Source organism: Maylandia zebra, linkage group LG19, assembly GCF_041146795.1.
Source record: "Maylandia zebra isolate NMK-2024a linkage group LG19, Mzebra_GT3a, whole genome shotgun sequence".
Taxonomy (NCBI): Eukaryota; Metazoa; Chordata; class Actinopteri; order Cichliformes; family Cichlidae; genus Maylandia; species Maylandia zebra.
The window spans coordinates 28268319-28289026 of NC_135185.1; the positions used below are offsets into that span (position 1 = coordinate 28268319).

At 39.8% G+C, this 20708-nt stretch overlaps 1 protein-coding gene across 1 annotated transcript in view; it reads right to left on the minus strand.

The window, feature by feature from the left end:
* prkcha (protein kinase C, eta, a) overlaps positions 1-20708 on the minus strand; it is a 28632-nt gene that overhangs the window by 1482 nt on the left and 6442 nt on the right. Inside the window, exons 2-13 of the mRNA XM_004540553.3 lie at positions 19804-19867; positions 16452-16599; positions 16323-16357; positions 16132-16214; positions 12922-13051; positions 12697-12830; positions 12464-12595; positions 11143-11316; positions 8576-8730; positions 4348-4486; positions 3553-3741; positions 11-157 (exon numbers count right to left, since the gene is read on the minus strand). Of these exons, the coding sequence (XP_004540610.1) occupies positions 11-157; positions 3553-3741; positions 4348-4486; positions 8576-8730; positions 11143-11316; positions 12464-12595; positions 12697-12830; positions 12922-13051; positions 16132-16214; positions 16323-16357; positions 16452-16599; positions 19804-19867 (1530 nt within the window). The remainder of the gene's footprint in view (positions 1-10; positions 158-3552; positions 3742-4347; positions 4487-8575; positions 8731-11142; positions 11317-12463; positions 12596-12696; positions 12831-12921; positions 13052-16131; positions 16215-16322; positions 16358-16451; positions 16600-19803; positions 19868-20708) is intronic.

Here is a 20708-nt window from a genome sequence, read left to right on the forward strand (position 1 = left end):
TGTGACTTACAATCCTGGGCTTGAAAGGTGGCTCAATTTCTCTACGATTTAGCTTCTCCCAGTCGATACCTGTGAAGAAAGCGTGGCTGGTCACAGCCTCCTCTCCACCCTCTGTGGGCACACAGCCCAGACGCCGTGCCGGGTTTTTGGTCAAGAGCTGCGAAGATAAAATGCGGATGAATTAAAAACAATTGATGAATTAAAGACCCAATTTCATCTAAGCTTTAGCTGTCGGACAGATGGCCTCACATCTGACTCTAGAATACTTTGGTATAAAGAGTCCATCGTGAACTCAAGGCCTGCAAGGTGCTGTGGCTGCAAAAAAAAGCCCAAATCAACACCCCTCCACCACCATGTTTGACGGTTGTTATGAGTTTGGTCTTCTCCAAATATGACACTGTGCATTATGGCCAGACATTTCCACTTTCGTCTGTCTAAAGGACATTTTTCCAGAAGTCTGTTTGTTCAGATGCAACTTTGCAAGTCTAAGCTGCGCTGCCATGTTCTTTTCAGAGAGAACAGGCTTTCTCCTGGAAACCCTTCAAAACAAGCCATACTTGTTCAGTCTTCTTCTAATTGAACCGTGATGAACTTTAACATTTAACACACCAACTGAGGCCTGTAGAGTTGGGATGTAGCTTTTGAGGTTTTTTTCCAGTTTCTATGAGCATTGGATAGTCTGACCTTGGGTTTAATTTGCTGCGACTTCCACTCCGGTGAAGATTGGCAGCGGTCTTGAATGTTTCCCTCTTGTGAATAATCGTTCTCTCTGTAGAATAATGAACTTCAGATTGTTTATAAATGGCCTTGTAACCCTCCCCTAGATTGATGGACAGCAACTTCAACAACTTTTTAAAGACCATTGCTGCTGTCTTTCATCCTTGGCAATGTGATGACACATACCTGAATGCTTCAGCGCCAAAGCTTATGCTTATACTTCCTGACAAAAAAAGAATTAATCAAATGTTGATTTAGCAGCAACTGCCTGCTACTTATCCTCTTATTTCCTATGGAAGCAATAAGGGTCTACCTAGTTTTTCACACACTGTTTTGGGATTTTTGCTTAGGTTCTGTTAAATAAATACCACAGTATAATATGTCATGTTTTGGAAATCATGTGAGAATGCATTTACCTTAGCAAGAGCTGCTAAATGCCAAATTATTTTTGTTATGTTAACTTCAGAATATAAAGCGAGTTTGCTTTCCGTTTACCATGACTGTGTGGTTGGTGCAAAATAGGGAAATGTGTAGCACCAGATCAGATTAGATTTCTCTGGAGGGATGCCAAACAGGGCTCAAGTTCATCTAGTGAGTCCTTCCCTCTCAACTGACAAAAAACACACACCCTGAATTGTGTTAAGCTCCTCCCACAAAGTCTTAGTTGGCCAGAGTTCAACTAGTTTCAGTAAAGTGCAGCTGAGGTGTCTCAACTTCCTGGGGTTGTATTCATTAAATCAGCCATTGAACTTTAACCGTTTCTCTCTGACCAAGGTCGGGTAGGTGGTGCAGGTCTTAGGAAGAAGCCCAAACAAAAACAAATAAAAGTTAAAATAGTTTTAACTTGCCTCTGGGGGGGAAACAGAAAAAAAAACACCACTTTGTTTTGGAAAACCGTCTCGCATGGTGACTCTGTGTGCACCTCAGGGATAATGGTGACCTTCAGACCCAGCATAGCAAACTAATGAGTCCCCGTCTCCATTGTGACAGTGTTAAGATTAACCTGAAGACACTGATTAATACAGAGATTAATACATCTCATTGTGTCAGCTCCAAACGATATTAACTACCAGAGACTTTGCCTAAACAAAACCGCATGTCTCAACAATACTGAGCTCCAAGAGAATGAGGAAGCAGCTGCGGAGGTGATGGGGCAATGCCCAAAAAGACGCGAGGTGTCCCAAAAGCATCAAGCTACAATGAACAATAACGAGGATTCATAGAGACTAATGAAACTCTGATGCCTTGCCATGCGTAATTTTATATAATAAACAGCATGTGTGTCGCTCTGCTGTAGTCAGTGTCTCTGCCAATAACGCCTCCAACATGATTGATTGGGAGATGCACAGTTATTGTTCATGTAAGCCTTTTCACCCGTTGCTTTTCCTTTGTACATCTATGTACTGAACTGCATCAGCCCATGGTTGTGACTGTACTTTAAGACAAAAACATGCTTTGTTGAAATGTTGCATTTGTCCCTTTTATACTCATCACTGCTAATGAATAAAGGTTTAAGGTTACAGCAGTTAAACTCAGGGATTTGCAGCTGTGATGACATTATTTCCAGTTACTGAATTAAAACATGTTTGAAAAAAGAAAAAAGGCACACCAGTAGACACCAGTATGGTGCTTGAATTGGAGTTAACTGTAGGCATGACAGAGTAGCAGAGGTGACTCAGTTCAGGAGCAAACTGACCACAAAACCAAAGAAAAACTTTTCCACTAAAGCTGATGCCATCTTTCCATGGCTGCACGCCAGTTGTGCCATTCTCAGAGCCAGACCTGCCATGTGGGCATTTCTGCATGAAGAAGCCGTTCTCCTCTACACTCGCAAAAAAGACGTTTACGGGAAGGCGGGGAATATTAGAGCTGAAACTTTTAGTCAATCAATCGGTCGGCTGGCAGAAAAATCAATTCAACACTTCCAGCTCCTGAAATGAAAGGTTTGCTGTTATACAACAATATAAATTGAACAACTTTAGATTTATTTCTTTTTAGATTGTTGATGCTGGGCTGGACAAAGCGATCAAAAGCGCTTTGTTTCAGCTCTATGTGATAGTTTAACTTGACCATTGGCATCTACCAGCCTTCAGGTATTTTCACCATGACTCACAAACTCGTGACATTTCTGCAGCCATTCTCACACGACCTTGAACAACCTGACAACTGAGCTCCATGAACTTCCTTTTAAGAACAAGGTGATCTTGGCAATGGATCTGCCTCCAGTAAAAATAGAGCAGCAGCGTTTAAAATCCACTCACACCAGTCAGTAACGTGTGATAGTGGGGGGCAATGACAAATCGGCATGGAGAGACTGATTTGGTGCTTCCTCAGCCATGCGGGAATAACAACAAGGACACGAGGAGAACAGTGTGAGAGAGAAGGAATGGAGAGGAGGTGCAGTTGTATTTATAGCTTGTGTGCTGTGGCTGGGCAGTGAACCATGCCTTAATATAGTTATGTAAAGACCCCAGCCAAACAGCTGGCTGGAAGACTGTGTGGGGTTGCCACTCACTCTGCAGTCAGACGGTGTCAGTCAGGCAGACAGACAAGAATCTGGCTACTGATACAATATCCAGGCATGGAAATGCTCATCCGTTTTTCTCCACAGAGATGTCACAAATCCACTGACAAATTGATTTCCTCTATCATTACATGAGTTTAAAAAAAAAGCCGTTCTGACATTTCCTGCAATTGTATAAAGCAAACACAGTCTGACGGCGCTGGTCTGAGAAGAGTGAGACCTGGCCTTCACCCAGCTCCATTTATCATTAAATTTTTATTGCTGGTGACCGCAAAAATGTGAATAAAAGATATTACTCCTGGCAGACTCACAGCTTTCAGTATATTGACTGCCTCTGTGCTGAGCCAAGAGGCATAAACAATCTCTTCATTGAGGATGGATTCAAAGAGGTCATCTTCATTTTCCGCCTCAAAAGGAGCATGTCCAGAGAGCATCTCATACAGTAGCACCCCGAGGGCCCACCAATCCACAGAAGGCCCATACAGCATCTCTTGCAGGATCTGTGAAAACATGTCAGAGTAGAAAAATGAAGTTGAGCATGAGTATGAGATTTTAGAGAGTCTCAACAGCAAATTTAAAACCACTTTATGAAGTTTAGTTAGGGGTATGTGCTGGATTAGCGGAGCTACACACTGAGGAGTAAGTGTTGAGGGCAGCAAAGGGGTCTTTCATAAACGCAGATGCACATTCTTGGTTAGAGAAAAAGCTCTCAAACACGAGGATGCAGGCCATCTTAATTCCTCATTATGAAAGCCAAACACGCCTCTGAAGAAGTGGAAATCTGGGCTTGTCAAGTCAATAAGTTGACCTCACAGGTGTGCTGCCTTCCAGTCAGGAGGGAGGGAGCTTGAAGTGCCGGGCAGCGACCACAATGTTTGCTCTTAGTGAGGTGGTGTGATGGAAATTAAACATATGAACTCAGAGAACCTGAGCTGCTGGAAGCTAAAGATGGCCAAGTTTATTCTTTAGTGTCATCTTAAAAATGGAAATGTGAAAACATTGCTTCAATATATGAAATGTTCTATTATAAATCTGGAGCTGAAGTATCTGTTATTTTGAGTGCCGACTATGTTTTCTGCTGGTTAATGTAGGGGGGAGAAACTGACCTCAGGGGCAATATAATCCGGGGTCCCGCAGAACGTTCCCGTGGCAACACCTTCAAATATGCCCTCCTTGCACATGCCAAAATCTGCCAATTTGCAGTGACCGTCTTTGTCAAGAAGAACATTGTCCAACTTTAGATCCCTGAAAAGAAAGGCAAACGCAAAAAGGAACAAATAGATGAGGTATTTGCTCAGGGACTGTTATTCAGCACCTATAAATCAGAAGCCTGAAATAAGCCACCAAAAATCCAATTCAGTGCTCAGACTCCAGTCGCATCCTGCTGGTCTTGTTTCTAATTATATGTGAGGAAGGTAGAAATTTGTGGTGAGACAAAAGGAAATAGTTCTCTGAAGACAGTGACACTTAAAGCAGAGGGAGACACTGACGGACAACTCCCTGACCCTTAACTGGCAACCAGTAAAAAAAGAAAAATCGTTGGAGCTGGGGTTAAACCCTTGTAGCTTACCATCTGCACGGAGTCAAACTGGATGGTACACAGAGAACCACACAGAGCCATTTGTGCACCCACTGATGATGAAATGCACTTCACACGGATGAAAGCAAACCCTTGCATATTTGACACCAAGGGAAAAAGTGTCTGTGTTTATTCTGCTCCCAAGAAAAGCAAAACTTCTTCTCCCAGTTATTCCATTTTATTGCTCTGCCTTTGTGAAGCAGGCTTAGCTTAAAGCAAAATACGTAAGTTGTGACCACTTGATAGAAAGATGCATTTTGTTTTTTCTGCCACTCACTGCTAATATGCACCGTCTTCACAGTATGCCTTCCACGGGTATATTTTCCCCTCTGCTGGCTGTGCATGGGGATGTCTCCAAACCAAACACTGGAAAAATCTCCTGTCCTGTGTTCACGTCAGCTGACAGAGCGATTACAGCTGTCGAGTGTGGGCTCTGGAGTTAAGCTCTAATCTGTGATCAGGTGACTCAACTTCAGACAGTGTTACATAGATGGCCTGATCCTAGCTGGACAGTGATACTGTTAATGTATACATAACAGGATGAGAAAAACCAAAATACAGAAAGCCTGACTGTAAAAGACTGAGGGTCAGGAACCAGTTTGGTTCGATTAATCTAGTCTGCCGTTCTCTATCTTAAGCCGATTGTGTAACGCTGATCACACACAGTCTAAAACATGGCAAAGAGAGCAGCTCTGACACTCACACATCACAAAGTACACACAGACTGTGTTAAGCTGTGTTAGGGATAATCACAGCTAGGAAAACAAAACTGGGAAACTGGACGCAGGGGAAAGTATTTTTAAGTAGGTGTCTGAGCTCTTCCAGTTATATGGCCAGTTCTGCTTCTTGATAATCGTTCGCACACTGCCAAACCATTTCCTGGACCATTATTGGGTTTTTTTTTCAGTATGAATGTGTCCAGTGGGAAATTTAACCGCCTCTTATCACTGAGCTACACAGAACCACACATCACTCACTGCACCTAATCATCCTGTATGAGCTCCTTCATCCAACGACTTCACCACATGGGAGAGACAAGTCTGACTTGAGCCAGTTTCACACATGAACTCTGGCCGATGTCAGGAGAGAAAATGTTGTCACTACTGCCAGTACTCTCTTTGATTTAATTTAATGTAATGTTTACCTGCATTTTCCACCTGCTAAAGCAGAGAAAATGGAAGTGCTGCAGTGCACGGGCGAAAACGACTGATGATGGAAACAGGTCAATCAAACAATGCGATGTCTGCAGAAAAAAAAATGCTGCGGTGCAAAATGAGTCACTGAGTAGGAGATAGAGTTGCACTAATAAAAGAGATTCCAAAGAAAAGAGGAGGAAGTTCAGAAAAAGTTCTGACGCACAAACTTTGTTTTTTTCATTATGGTAAGAGTCTAATCAAACTATCAAAGGCTCCTAAAATGTTATGCATCAACCTAAGGATGCGATATATATCACAACTTGCATAAGCCTAAAAAAAAAATTGAGTATTTTTTTATCTATTTTGTTCAGTCTTGAATTTACTTGTTCTTTGCATATGTGGGTCAGGACAAAACAAAGACACACACAACACCTCCCTGGCGGAGTTCAAAACAGGCTTCACAAAGCATGTGTTTATTGCACGACACTGAGCAGCTGTTCGCCATACAGCCTTTTTAATCCTTGTGGATTTAATTGGCTCTCCTCATGAAACGTGCTCTCACTCTTAAAAGCAGCCAGTGTGGATTCAGACTGCAAAACTGAGTTTTCATGTCTAAAACCTCAAACTGAAACCTCGAGAACTGTACACGTCTTTTTAAGGACAAATACAGGAAACGCAAGGACACGCTGTGGCGTCAACTGAGAAGCTTCAAAGCCTCAAAGCCTTTACCTGAAGCCAAAAACCCCCACACACAGTGTAAAAGACATGCATATTACACAACACAAGGACCGAGGCTACAATTTTATTCTTCCCACACTTGCCTGATGTCAGAGTTACTATTCTGGATGCTTTTTACTTATTTAGTTATAGCACGCAAGGTGCATGCAACCTCTTCAGCTTGCTGTCATGCTATGCAGTGCATGCTGAAAGGAGACTCAGACATACTACTAAGTATAACTCAGGATTTACTGATGTTCCTTTTCCTTTTTCATTATGTACTGGCAGGACACCAAAAGATTTCCCACTCGACTTTCCTTGAGCGGACAGTCCGAAAAAAAGGTCTTTGAATATATGTAGCTATTAGAAGCTGAGGAAGGGGGATCGTTATTGGTTCATCTATTCATAATTCTTGGTAAAAGCTGGCGTTCTGTCACAGAGCCTGACATGTGTGGACACAGTGTGTTTCTATAGAGATGAGAATTCTCAGGAATCTAAAATGTAACAACATTATCACAGCTCAGGATGAGATACACGCATAAACACAAATATGCGTTTATGCGTAGCAACATTATTGTCAGAGTCTTCTGTGTCATTAATCCTTATCAAATTCAAGGTTACAGGGAGTATTGGAGTCTATCCTGATTGTCATGGGGAAAGAGGTGTTGGATACACTCTGATCACGTCGCTAATCTATCACAGGGCTAACATAGAGAAACACATAACCATTCACACTCGCATTCACACCTACAGTCATTTTAGAATCACCGTAATCCTGCACATGTCTTTGAGAGAAAGTTGGAGTACTTGGAAAGAACCCACACAGACACGAGGAGAACATGCTAACTCCACGCAGGAAGGCCCCAGACTGGATTTACAGTGTTGCCTGCCTCTGTTTTTGCCTGCCTAAATAACCGTGGTAGTTTATGCTGAAACCATAACAGTGAAAAGTGGCAAGTTTTCATTTATTCTTTTATTTACAGCATATTTTAAGTTCATTATAGATTCTCAGCTTGAGGAATACGCTTCATTTGTGCACGTCGTTAATCTGTATCCTACTAAAACTGCTGAATGAAGCATATAATTGTTAAGTAGGTGATGCAGAAAATGTGTAAATGTTTTACTTGATTCAAATCTGCTGCTGGAAAATATATATTTTATATTTAGAGCCTGAAGCAGAAAGTCTGACTTAACAGAGAAAGATGATAATTACTGTCATCATCCGTTACTTTCAGCTTCGGTTTTAAGCTTTGTTGAGTCAGCGAATGCAAAGACACACTAGATGTGTTGAACGTAGTTTGTAGTACAGTGTGTGTTTGTGTGTGCTTGCGTGTGTGTGCGCTGACACAACAAGATTTAGCAGCATTATCCTCCTTGATATGATTTTATCATTTGTAACTTGAAATTTGGATTTTTCTTTTTATATATAAATAAAGACATTTTTAACACAAATTGATGGCGAAAAGGCAAAAGTGGTGCATAAAGATGAATCAGAGAGCAGGAAATGGAGTGCTTCCTGGGAGAGAACCTCCACACCCTCCGCTTAATGCATGAATTAAGCAAACTCTCATTAAACCTGCAAGTATGCTTGGTAGCACATTTTCATTGGATGGTTCTCAGCGGCAGTCTTCTTTAACGTGACGTATGAGTCTCAGGATTGCAATGTTCTGATTTAGTGTTCACAGCCATGTAGTACTTCACATGATTAATGTATCATATATGCAGTTTCCTCTTGATAATAAATTGATTCCGACATCCAAGAGAAGAAACTGCATAATTAGTGTCTTTGCAGTAATATTACACTCTTTATGATATTAAAGTTTTTTTTTAAATATAGTAAACTATGGTAGTGAGCTCTGAGCTCGCTATGAAGGCTAGTTCGATTGCTTTATGTATTTATACCTGTAAATGATGCCTTTGCTGTGCAGGAACATGAGCGCAGAGGTGATCTCGGCTGTGTAGAAACGGGCTCTGCCTTCTTCGAACTTCCTGGACTTCTGGATGTGGAACATGAGATCGCCGCCGTTCACAAATTCCATGACAAAAAAGAGACGGTCCTGCAGTGAGAATTAGGAGATGACATTTACACGTGTGCACACAAAACCCCCATTGGGCACACAGAAGCTCCCACGTTATTAAGCAGTCCAAGGAGCAACGACCGCAAACATGCTGAGGCTGCTTCAAGGATGTTACATGGCTGCTTCTCATTAACTTCAGATGCCTGTATAATGTGTTCCTGTGCAACCAACTGCAGCTTAAAGTTAGCAAAAAAAACAAACAAACCCTAATCTAACTCATAAATCTTTCTTTCTTTCTCATTACAGGCTACGGTCGATAGGTGATCTACAAAATGGGAACCTGGGGAAAAGACTGCAGTACGACATGATTTAGAGATCTGCCTCTTGAAGTGATCTGGGTACTGAGGCACAGCTGACTCTGTTTTACTGGTCTGTGGTTTAGAGAGGTCTGGCTCAAAGAAATCTCTCTGGGTTTTTCTGTCTTATACGAGTCAAACTGACTTGTCAGGCCATCAGAGATCTGGCGTGACAATTTACTTTGCAATACTAAACCCCTCCATAGATAACTGCTCAAACATAAAAGCAAGAATGGACGTCACTTCCTGGATCAGCTCTTTAATTTGCCAATATAGTGGTTACTGGGATTTCCAAAGTTTTGCTATCCAAAGAGTTTCTCCATTCATCCTGGAACCTGACGAACATTAGTCTGACTGTCTATTACTACTAATTTCCTGGTTAGCACTTTAGATGACCTGTACACATGAACACAGCTCCACTTCTTAAACCCTCTGCTTCAGATTCAGGTTATGTTTAAAATATATATAATACATTAAAACTACAACAAAGCAGCCTTTTTATTAATACAGTACTTGAAGCATTCATGCCGGAGGTCAGCATGCCGACTGTCTGATCCCTGCTTGCAGGTAGGAGTCGTGGTTAGGGTTAGGTTCTTGTATCGGACTAACGAGGCTACTATGTAAACACGGCAACTTTTAAGCATACTCACATGAAATGAGCTACTAATCTCTTTTGTTTTTGCTTATCTGTAGAAACAAAAAATTATTACATCGAGATTTGTTGCGATTTAAATGCCATCCATCCATCCATTCATCCATCCATTCGCTTCCGCTTATCCTTTTCAGGGTCGCGGGGGGTGCTGGAGCCTATCCCAGCTGTCATAGGGCGAGAGGCAGGGTACACCCTGGACAGTTCGCCAGTCTGTCGCAGGGCCAACACACAGGGACAGACAACCATTCGCACTCACATTCATTTGCACATTCACACCTAGTGACAATTTGGATTATCCAATTAACCTATCCCCACAAGCTGCATGTCTTTGGACGGTGGGAGGAAGCCGGAGTACCCGGAGGGAACCCACGCAAACACGGGGAGAACATGCAAACTCCACACAGAAAGACCCCGGCCTGGTGGTGGAATTGAACTCAGGACCTTCTTGCTGTGCGGCAACAGTGCTAACCACCGTGCCACCGTGCTGGCCGATTTAAATGCCTTTTTTTAATATTTTAAACTTAATCTGAAGACTCCTCCAGGGCAATCAGTGTACCTACAAAGTGGGCCTTGAAAATGAAAAATATGCATATAGTTAGCAATGGAATATCATCTCTAAAAAACATTCTACATATTTTAGTTTGAATTATTGTGAAATGGAACTATATGCCATGCAGAAAGTGCCGCTAATTGTCCCTTGCAACGTGATTTTGTGGTATTAGTGTGAACTGAATGACTCTATTACCAAAATATAGAACAATTTTACACTTCTGGTATAATAAAAGGTGCTTTTAAGTATTTTGTCAGGAAACAAGTGACAGGCATTTAAATAAAACAAGGCGTTCTCGTGGAACAATAGCTGTTGCATTGTTTTGTCTGGGTTTGAAACTGTTTGCGCAGCAAGCTCACTTCGATCTCAATCAGTCGTGGTTCAACCAACCAAAGCAGATTAGAAATATCCCGTCTGAGCCAGAAAAACAGCTCTGTCAGTCAAGCATCATTCACTGGCTTGTGCCAGGAGTGAACAGACATAAGATTGGGGAACTGCTGCCACCTTCTGACCACATGATGCACTGGCATCTATGGAAACAGACCGATATTTTTCTATTTACATTTAGCACCAGAAACCAAAAGTAGGGTATGCCTGAGTGCCGTGACCCTTACTTGAACCAGTTCTGTGGATCATTTACTGGTAAGCAAAGCAGTAAAAATGAAAATAAGGTCATATGAGGCCACGACATTTCTAAAGCACTCATAAGGAAGATCTGTGCATGACACAGACATCATGAGCCAAAACATCCCCTTCTATTTTTCAGCAGAAATGTCATCATCATCACAATCTTCAGCCATTTAAGGCGGGGTGAAAGCTTCTCATGAGTGAAGAGGGCTAAAAGTCACAAATGAGTTTATGTGAAAGAAGTGTGCAGCCATGCTTTCACTGACCGGTGTCTGGAAGCAGCAGTACAGCTGTGTGAGGTACGGGTGACAGCGGGCCAGTGACAGCACCCTCTTCTCTGTCATGGTGCACTCGACGTCATCATCCTGCAAAATGATGTCCTTCTTCAACACCTTGACCGCGAAAACCCGATCTCTGCCATTTAGTCTCGCCAGCATCACCTGGAGAGTAACACAAACATAGTAACAGGAAAAGCCACGTGAGAAAGTGAATGATTTGCTTAACTGCTAATAAAATGTGCTAAACTTGACAGCGACAGGATTTAGGGTCCTTCCTGGAAACACCTGCTAATCATTTAGAGTGCTGGCAAGTAAACTTAAATTTAGTATTTGCTAAAAGTGTCTTTTTTGGCAGCAGTTTCCATTAGTTATCAATTGGACCGATGCGCTGTTTAGAAAGTCGCATTGTAATGATGCCTAAACGAACAGGACTTCCTTCCACAGTATTTCTGTTTAGGCTTTACAAAAGGTTTTGCAGTAATCTGCAGAGCAGCCATTCTGATATTGTCTTGTGAGATATCTTAAATTCACATAAAAACTCCAAAAATTATGGTACTTGTGCTACATTGATCTTCAAAAACAAATCAGCCAAAAACATTTTCCCACTGGCATCGTGGACTGTCCAAGCTTAAGGGACACAGTGAGGTTCTTCTTGTGTCAGGGTTAATAGATTCCCTTTATTAATTCCTGCAGGGACATTAATTCTCTGCTTTTTATCTACTTTACCATCCTTGATATTATGAGCAGTGGGCAGCAATCGTGCATTGCCCGGAGTAAGTCTGTGCATCGGTCAGAGGAACAGTAACGAGACATTTGCAATGGCGAGATAAACTGGAGGACGAAGCCAGCACAAGCATGCTAAAACCGACCCAGAAGGGTTTTGGCCTTCTGTGTGGGTTTTGATGAGGAAACAATGCTAACCACAAACCACCATGTTGCAGTTGGCTCTTTAAACCATCTCTATTTGCAAATTTTGGACTCATAATTGAAGCTTTTAACCTCTTTAAGTGACCGTTTTGAGGCCTCAGTTGTTAATGTGGGGGAGGCATTTCAACAACACACACTCTTCAAGCATTTTTTTGAATCTCTTTAGCCACTGGTGAAAGGGTTTGCTCACTTTTCAATATATGGAGATCAAAATTCAGTGTTTTTTAATGCCAGTTGTATATTTTTGTGGTCATGTGAATGTTTTATTAGTCAAACGTTAGAATTAAGCTGCTCTAATCCATTTTTGTCCAGTATGAGCCAATGCTCATCATTACACTAAGTGCACAGAGTACTTCCTATAATCTTATTATCTCATTCCTACCTTGCCAAAGCTGCCCTTGCCCAGCACTTGAAGGAACGTGAAGTCTGAAATTCCTAGCCGTGGCAACTGCTGCTGAGTTTCCGTACAATCCCTCCCCTCAGATGGAGTCCTCGTCTGTTCTGTGTTTTTCACCTGTCAATGCAAAGAGAAAAAGACAATTTTCTGATTACACTCACGTTTGTGATTAGGATTTAGAACTGTTCCGTTATTCTGGAAAACTCAGACGTTTGTACCACTGATTTCCGTTTGGCAAGTCCTTCTGCCTGCAGACCCATCTCAGCGAGCTTGTTGGCCAGTTCCACACTGTTGACCCCACAGTTGGGAGCAACGTTGCATTTGCAACGGATGTGGACGTTCATTTTGCAGACTGAAGAGAGAAATCACAGAAACGGTGACTCTATATGAAAGACAACTTTTGGATGCAGATATTGAGACATGAATGCTGATGCGAGTCTTACTTTTACAGTGCAGCCCCTGTCTGACAATCCCCCACAGCAGCGAGCCACAGTGGTCACAGAAGGTGGGCGACTTGTAGTTATGCATGTTGAACTTGTGAGGGATGTTGATGCTGAAACCTTGATTTATAGGCTGCAGAAAGAGAGCACACGGTAATTACGAGATGTAAAACTGCTTTGCAACAGCATCGTCCACAATGCATTTTCAGTTCAACTCAGTTTTATTTGCACAGGCCAACATCACATGTAGAAGTTCAAAGGGCTTCGCAGGTATAAAAACACATGAGAAATAAAGTCACTTACATATTAAAACATTTAAACAAACAAGAAACCCATCAGAATACACATTTACACACATATATAAAACCACAAACGCAGACATACAAATAACAAAAGGAAAATTAAATCATAAATAAAATCCTGTGAAACAAACAATCTTGGAAGTAATAGAACCAGAAGACCAATATGTTGATGAATAATGATGCCTATCTTCTGTATCTACCAGATTACGTGAGGCTCTACAGTCGAATTATAGCACTAGTTTAGTGCTAGATTAAAAGAGATGTATTTTTTTGTGTTTCTTCAAATCATCTGTAGAGTTTGCTTCCCTATTTTTTTGAGGTAGGTTGTTCCCAAACTTTCCCTACTCAATAGCTCTTCTAAATGTTGGGATGGGTGTTGTTTTCTAGAAACTCAATGTGCTAGATTTCTAGAAATTAGTGGAATTTACTTAAAACTAGTGCAAGTGTCAGGCAATTTTCAGACATGTACCAGGTGGATCTAGTGAGCCATATTTGTTTTTTTGTTTTTTTAAGAAAACAAAACAAAACCCCACACTCTATTTTAAACGTAGAGCAGCAATACTAAATGCTCTTTTGGATCTTTCCACAATTTCGTATATATTATTATACAGAGCTATAGTAAGAAATTGAACCTGTTTATAGACTTTTAAGACTAGACATTGTAAAATATTTGATCATCTTATGACATAGCAGTTTTTTTAATTTACACTTGAATTGCAAATATAAGTGGTTATTTTTATTGGAAGCGTTATTAATGCTAAAATAAATTTAGTAATTCAATATTTGTGATTTATTTAAGTTTGATTAAATTAAGTGTAATAAAAATGAGTAGTTATAATTGCAATTGTTACTTTTTGTTATGCAGTTACAATTTCTATGTCAATATATTGTTTTTACTGTTTCGGTTTTCCTACAAACATGGAAAATGTCAGGACATTGTCTCAAAGATGTACTCATGTTTGTGGAGCTGTCTACTTGCCTCTTTTATATAAGTGCCATGCTCTAGGACAGCACCTGTAGTAGGATGTGCACACATGCTCAGTTCAGAGAATTCAATTTTATCTTTGTAGAAAAGTTTAAATGTTTAGTCACATGATCTTATTGCAGGTACTGGGAAGCAAGTTGCTTGTGTCTACTCAGGGCTGTACTTTGCTATGTTTGTTACATTTATGGAAACTGCCAATGTGCATCAATAAAAATGTTCATACACTAATGTTCCTTTAAATGTATGAGGAACTGGTATGTTACTATGTTAACTTCACTGACATTGATCTGCAACATAAAAACATCCTACAAGTAAAAAAGGCCTGTAATACGCTCCAATAACACTCGAGGGTTGAAATTTTGAATTTCTACGTATTTTAATGAGTGCCCTATAAAGGGGAAAGAAGTTTTATTTTAAAATCAGTTCTGTGAGATAATGGAAGTCATTGTAAGTCTGCTAAGAAACTGTAATGATGTGTTCTGTTATTTGTTTTAGTTAATAACTTCACAGTCAAGTTTCAAGTAAGCTGCAGCCTTCTCGCAATCTTTTTGGGAAGTCCAACAAAAAGAGCATTGCAGCAAAAGACAAAACAAAAAAAACAACCAATACCTGTGCAATACCTTTTAGACATATGATATTTAGTAAAAAGCTGTTATCACTTAAAGGTAGTGAGATTTGGAAAAATATTCCAGCTGTAATAAGAGAATACATTTAAAACTCATCTCAAATGATGGCTAAAAAGGAACCAGACCTGTGACCATTCATTTTATACTAATGTGTGTTATCTTTAATGCCGTATGTGTTTATATTTATTTGTTGTTCTGTGTTTTCTTATTGTACTGTGGATTTCATGTATTTGTTGTCTGGACTATATTGTTGTACGCTGTCTGATGGTGTTTTAATTTTCTTTGTTATTTATCTTTTGTCTGCCCTGTCAGGGACTAGAGCTAGAAAACTGTTTAAGGTTCATTCTTGCACATTTGCGTGATAAGTTGATTAATCTGCACTGTCCCTTTTGAATAAATACATTCAAAATTCAAACTTGTCCGCAGGAAATGAATGCATGAAGAAGTTTTTTAGAATCATGGTGAGTCTGGTACTGTCAGACACATCTTCCTGAAATGGAAGAAGTTTAAAGCTTGCATCACAGTAATGATCATAAGACTTAACTTTTGGTTTTATTCTGTCAGCTCCTAATTTGCAAATGAGCAGATCACATTTTATTTTAGGACTAAGCAAAATTTTTATCTTTAATTTTTTTTTAAATTGCAGTCATCCATTTGTTAAAGTCAGCCACCCACATTGGTGAATGAGTTCAGTACACTGTCACCTGGCTCCACAGAAATACGCTGTCTAGCATCTGTGTAACTACAGTAACAAAAATTTATGCTGTCTAATAATGTTTCCATGCATGTAAAGAAAAAAAGTAATGGACCCAGACAGCTACCCTGTGGAGCTCCAAAGAAGAAAATGTGCAAGCACCTTCCATGAAAAGAATTTCATCTGTTTTGACAATATGCCTCATACTTGTGTTTAATTTCTTAAAAAACAAACAAACAAAAAACTCAATCAATTACTCTCTGTCACTTATGATCAAATAAGACTTTTAAAGGAACATAGCATAAAAGAGATGTACTGTCATGGATGTATTTATAGAAGCATAAAAATTTATAGTGTTCATATGTGGAAAATAATAGTGTAGTACAGTGTTCTGCCTCAGTGACCAGTCTAGACAGAATATAGAAACAGGAAACAGCCTACTGATCACTGCAGGTGTTAATCAGATGCGTGTGCGAATGTGTGTGTAGGAGGGGGAGGGTGCTTTTTTTTGACATTCTGTATTTAAACAAAAAAAAAAAAAATCTGTAAAGAGAACAATTATTTAGAAGTAAACATGCTGATTAGAGTGTATTAATGTGTCGTTACCTGTTCTTTTGCTGTTTTCTTCATGCGTGGACAGACAGTGACGACCTGCTGGTGGCATCGTTTGTGCACCACACAGGTACACACTGAAAAACAAAGACAAGACAATGAGTCAATGGCGGACTCATAACAAACACAGGTGTGTTTAGGCAACTGTGGTAAAAGGCAGAAAGAGAAAAATAAGTTCTGCTTACCTTGACACTGGTAACCCTGCTTTCCAAAAACACCCCTATTAACATAAAAGAGAACACATTTAGATCCAGTTTACATTCTACACAGAGATGCGCTGCCAGCACTGAATCACCCATGCGTGACTTTCTCACCAGATGAACTCTTTGCAGTGAAAACAGAAGGTGGGCTGACGGAGGAAAGTGGACATAAACTTGTGCCCATTAACCTGGTGTATCCTTCGCCTCACGGCTCCCTGCCGCTTCCTTGTAAACTGCTTGAAATTCTTCACTACGGCCTCATCTGGCAACAAGACAAGAACATAAGTTTGTAACATAAAAAGCACAGAAGAAGTGCGTGAACTCTTAGAATGGATTTATCACATTATGGGATTTCTTTAAAGTGGATATAAAGTCTTTATTTATACTTGAATGTGAAATATGAATTATTAAAATCTGTGTTTCTGCTCAACTCTGAGGATATTTCAGCTCAACATCACTGTTTTGCATTAATTCAACAGGTTTTTCTGGTTCTTTTAGATTTGAAGTTTGATGACGTATTATTTAACTGTATCTGACAGTTACATGTGATGGTGCTGCATTACAGTCTGTGTGGTTGTGTGATTTTAGCGAGGGGGTGTCTGGGTTACTTCTTTGGTTCATTTTGACAGCTTTCATCAGGATATTTCTGGGCACCGCAGGGAGCCACTCTCACATAAAAATGTCCTCTACACACCCACTACAGTGTATGGACAAGCAAGAAAAAGGTGGAACGATTAGCATTTAAAAGCAGACACTGTTATCTCTCACAGTTCTAGGACTACTCCCAGGGACTGTAAAAAAACAACTTTTTTATTTTTAGGATGAATTATTGTCAATCCTCTTATCTTTCAATCAACTGATGAACTGTCTCACAAATGACGTAAAAAATTGCCATCGTTGTTTCCATGAACTGCAAGATGGCATCTATGATATATTAGTTTTGCCCAACCAGCAGAACAAAAGTAAGACAGACAACCAACAAGCAAAAAAAACAAAAACAAAAAGAACCAAGCCCTGAATTATCAACCTGATAAGCTGGAACAAATAAATGTCTGGCATTTCTGAATGATTTTTAGAATACAAAACAACAGTCTGATATTACTTATTTGTAACCATTTAAGCCAACGTAACAGACAGACACTGCCTACACAAAAAAAAAGTCTAACAGAGAATTTTCCATAACTAAAAATAAAAACTCCTGACACTATTAAAACATGACTTCTTTCCCATATCACATAACCCTAGCATGATTCACAATATATTTTATTTTTATTAAATAAATTAATTCAGTCATCTGTCAAAGATCAAACAAGACTTTGAAAGGAAGGCAGAATAAAAGAGACAAAGAGTCTAGAGTTGTCATATTGTAATTTATGTTGTGAACATCTACACTGTAACTGTGTGTTTAGACCTAAGTAATGAAAGTCAGTAAAGAAATCTGCAAAACCACACAAGCATTACACATGCATTACGGAAACCTTTTTGCTGAGCCCACACCCCACCCCTGCAAACAACACATAGATGTAGTGTGGTTATTGTATGAAAAGGGGGCGTTCATTTCAGACTAAGAGCCTCTACATATACTGCAAAGCCCAATATACACACTACACATATTTAGTCCAACATATATTTTGCTTCAGGTGGTAGTGCGCTCCACGGGCGACAGGTATTTCTTGAAAATACACAACATCTTAATTTAGATTTATGCATTTGATGTGGTGTTTGTTGCTATTCATTGTGCTCTTGGCTACTCTGTTACGGTCTTGTCATTGAATATATATCTATACATCAAGAAAGAGACTCTGTGGAGCAATGCTTCAGATCACTGAGGTTTGTGGGTATTTGTTCATGCACAGCTCTCATGGTCCTGGCACAACATTTCAATCAGGTTGAAGTCTGGAATTCAATTGGGCCATTGCAGCTCCTTAATTCTTTTCTTTTTTCAGCCATTCTGTTGTAGATTTGCTGGTTAGGTTAATCATAACGTCCTAAACCTAACCATTCACCCACTTTTTCAAATAAAATAGTTTACAAAGGAGTTCGGGGTTGAATCAGTAACTGCAGATTGCCCAGGTTCCCATAGTTGCAAAACAAGCCAAAATCATCACTCCTCCAATGTGCTAGATAGTTGTTGTGAGGTGTTTGTGCTGACAGATTGTGTTTTGCTGCTAAGTTGTTCGGCCTTGCACAGCTCTACTGTACATTATATCCACACATCTCCACTTTGGTCTTGTCTGTCCAAAGGACATAGTTCCTGAAGTCTCCTGGTTTGCTCAGATGCCCCTTTGTAAACCTAAGATGAGCTGCTATACTCTTTGTTAGAGGGAAGAGACTTTCACCTGGCATTCCTTCCAAACACATCATTCTTGTTCAGTCTTTTTCTAACTTTGCTGTTATAAACTTTAACACTTAACATGCTGACTGAGGTCTGTAAAGTCTGAGATGTATTTCTGGGGGTTTTTTGCAGTTTTTCTGAGCATTGGACAGTCGGGGTGAATTTTGCTGAGCTGTCCACTCCTGGAAGGATTTTGGCATTATTTCAGCACACACCTGAATACTCCACAGAAGCAAACTTCCAAAAAAATCTGCTTTTATAAAGCTGGTCATACTTGCTGGTGATCAGTTAATCAAGTCAATTTAATGAGCGGCACTTGGCTGCTACCCTAGTCATTTCTTTGGAAGCAGTAAAGGTGCACTTTGTTTTCACACAACTTTAAGCATTTCTGTTTGCTTTTCCTGTGTTTTCTTGACTGTAGGCTCTTGTTTCTGAGAATTAATTAATTGGGAACTTGTGTGAGGTGGCATAGATTTGCCAATGATGTACAGTCTCAGTGTAAAAAAAAAAAGATTTCAACCACACTGACCTACCCTATCACAAAATATCATCTTGATATGTAGAACTGGATGTTTTGTGGCTATCTGCATCCTCCTTGAGGTCAATTGCATTAATGATGCGAAAGCTTTTGATTCAGCTGTTTTGGACGTGGATTATGTCCACAAGGGAAGAACATGAGAGGAAGAACATTAGGAGAACCTTTTTTAGACCTACATGAGAAAACTGACAGGAACAACAGAGAATGTAGCCCAGTGTTGTTTTTAATCAACTTCTGCTTTAACAGTCCTGCACCATCACTTCCCACTCATCTCATTTAAATGGCCTTGTCTCATTGGTGAAAGAGTTTGTACTTAAGTTAGCGCCTTGATGTCGACATCTAAAAAAGGCAAACATTTTTCACATTCACGTGCATGCGCACGCACCTATCAGAGCCTTTGCATTGACAGACATTGGTATTTAATGAGTCAGATAATCATTATTCATAAGGGCAAGTGGAGTTTCACAGTAGAATAAAGGTGAAGGTAACACAGTGGAATTGTTTAAATAGCTGGCATTGTTGTTATGTTGCTCTTGGAGGGTGTTGACATGTAGGCACGAGGAGAACAACTAGACTGTGCGTTGCATACATACCATCTACAAAAGATCCGGTGAGTGTGATGTGAACATACACCTTGCCCTCTGGTTCCAAGTCCATCTGCAGATTCAAAGACATGACACGAAATGATTTCACTACACCCAGACAGTAAAACTGAAACACACATCTGCCACAGTGAAACACGGTTCTAAAGTATCTGGCTAGAAGCAGAGATATCCAAACCAAACTAGCTTAACCAAACTAGCTTACTAATATTACACAAATAACAAATCAGCCATTTATATACACTTAGATTGTTCAATCTCAGATCACCACATTTTTAGAAGATTTTTGCTCAGTGACCTTTGATTTGGCTGAATTTTTTATGCTTTTGGTCATATATAATAAACAAATATGACCAAAACTGTGACTTCTTCCCTCTTCTTCTTCTTCTTCTTTTTTTTAAAAAAAGCCCGTCCACCCGCTTTCAGGCCTTTTTTTCCTGCCTTGAAATCCGAAGCAAAACATGTATACCTTAAAACACCTTTAAAGAGCCTCTCTCAACATAAAAATGAATCAGGGTGTGTAATTTGGCACAGATACATCAAAATGACCGAGTATTGGCTAGTTACAATATGGGGAAAAAAGTGAGAAGTCCTTAAAGTGTCATGTTTGAAGAAAAATAACTTTAAATAATTCAATAAAGAAATTACATTTCAGAACACAACTAGTATAAATTTTGTATGTAAATATAAACAGTATTCTACACGAACGGAAAAATAAAACATGTAGAACAGTTTTTAATTTGAAATTCGTAACTATTTACATCACATTCATCTTCTGTGCTGGATTGAGCAAATATGACGTTATGGCAAAAAAAAAGACCCTAAAATATCAGCGAATATGCATACCGTTCATTTCCATGACCCATGGAAGAGTCTTATAATTCAGGTAGAGTGTA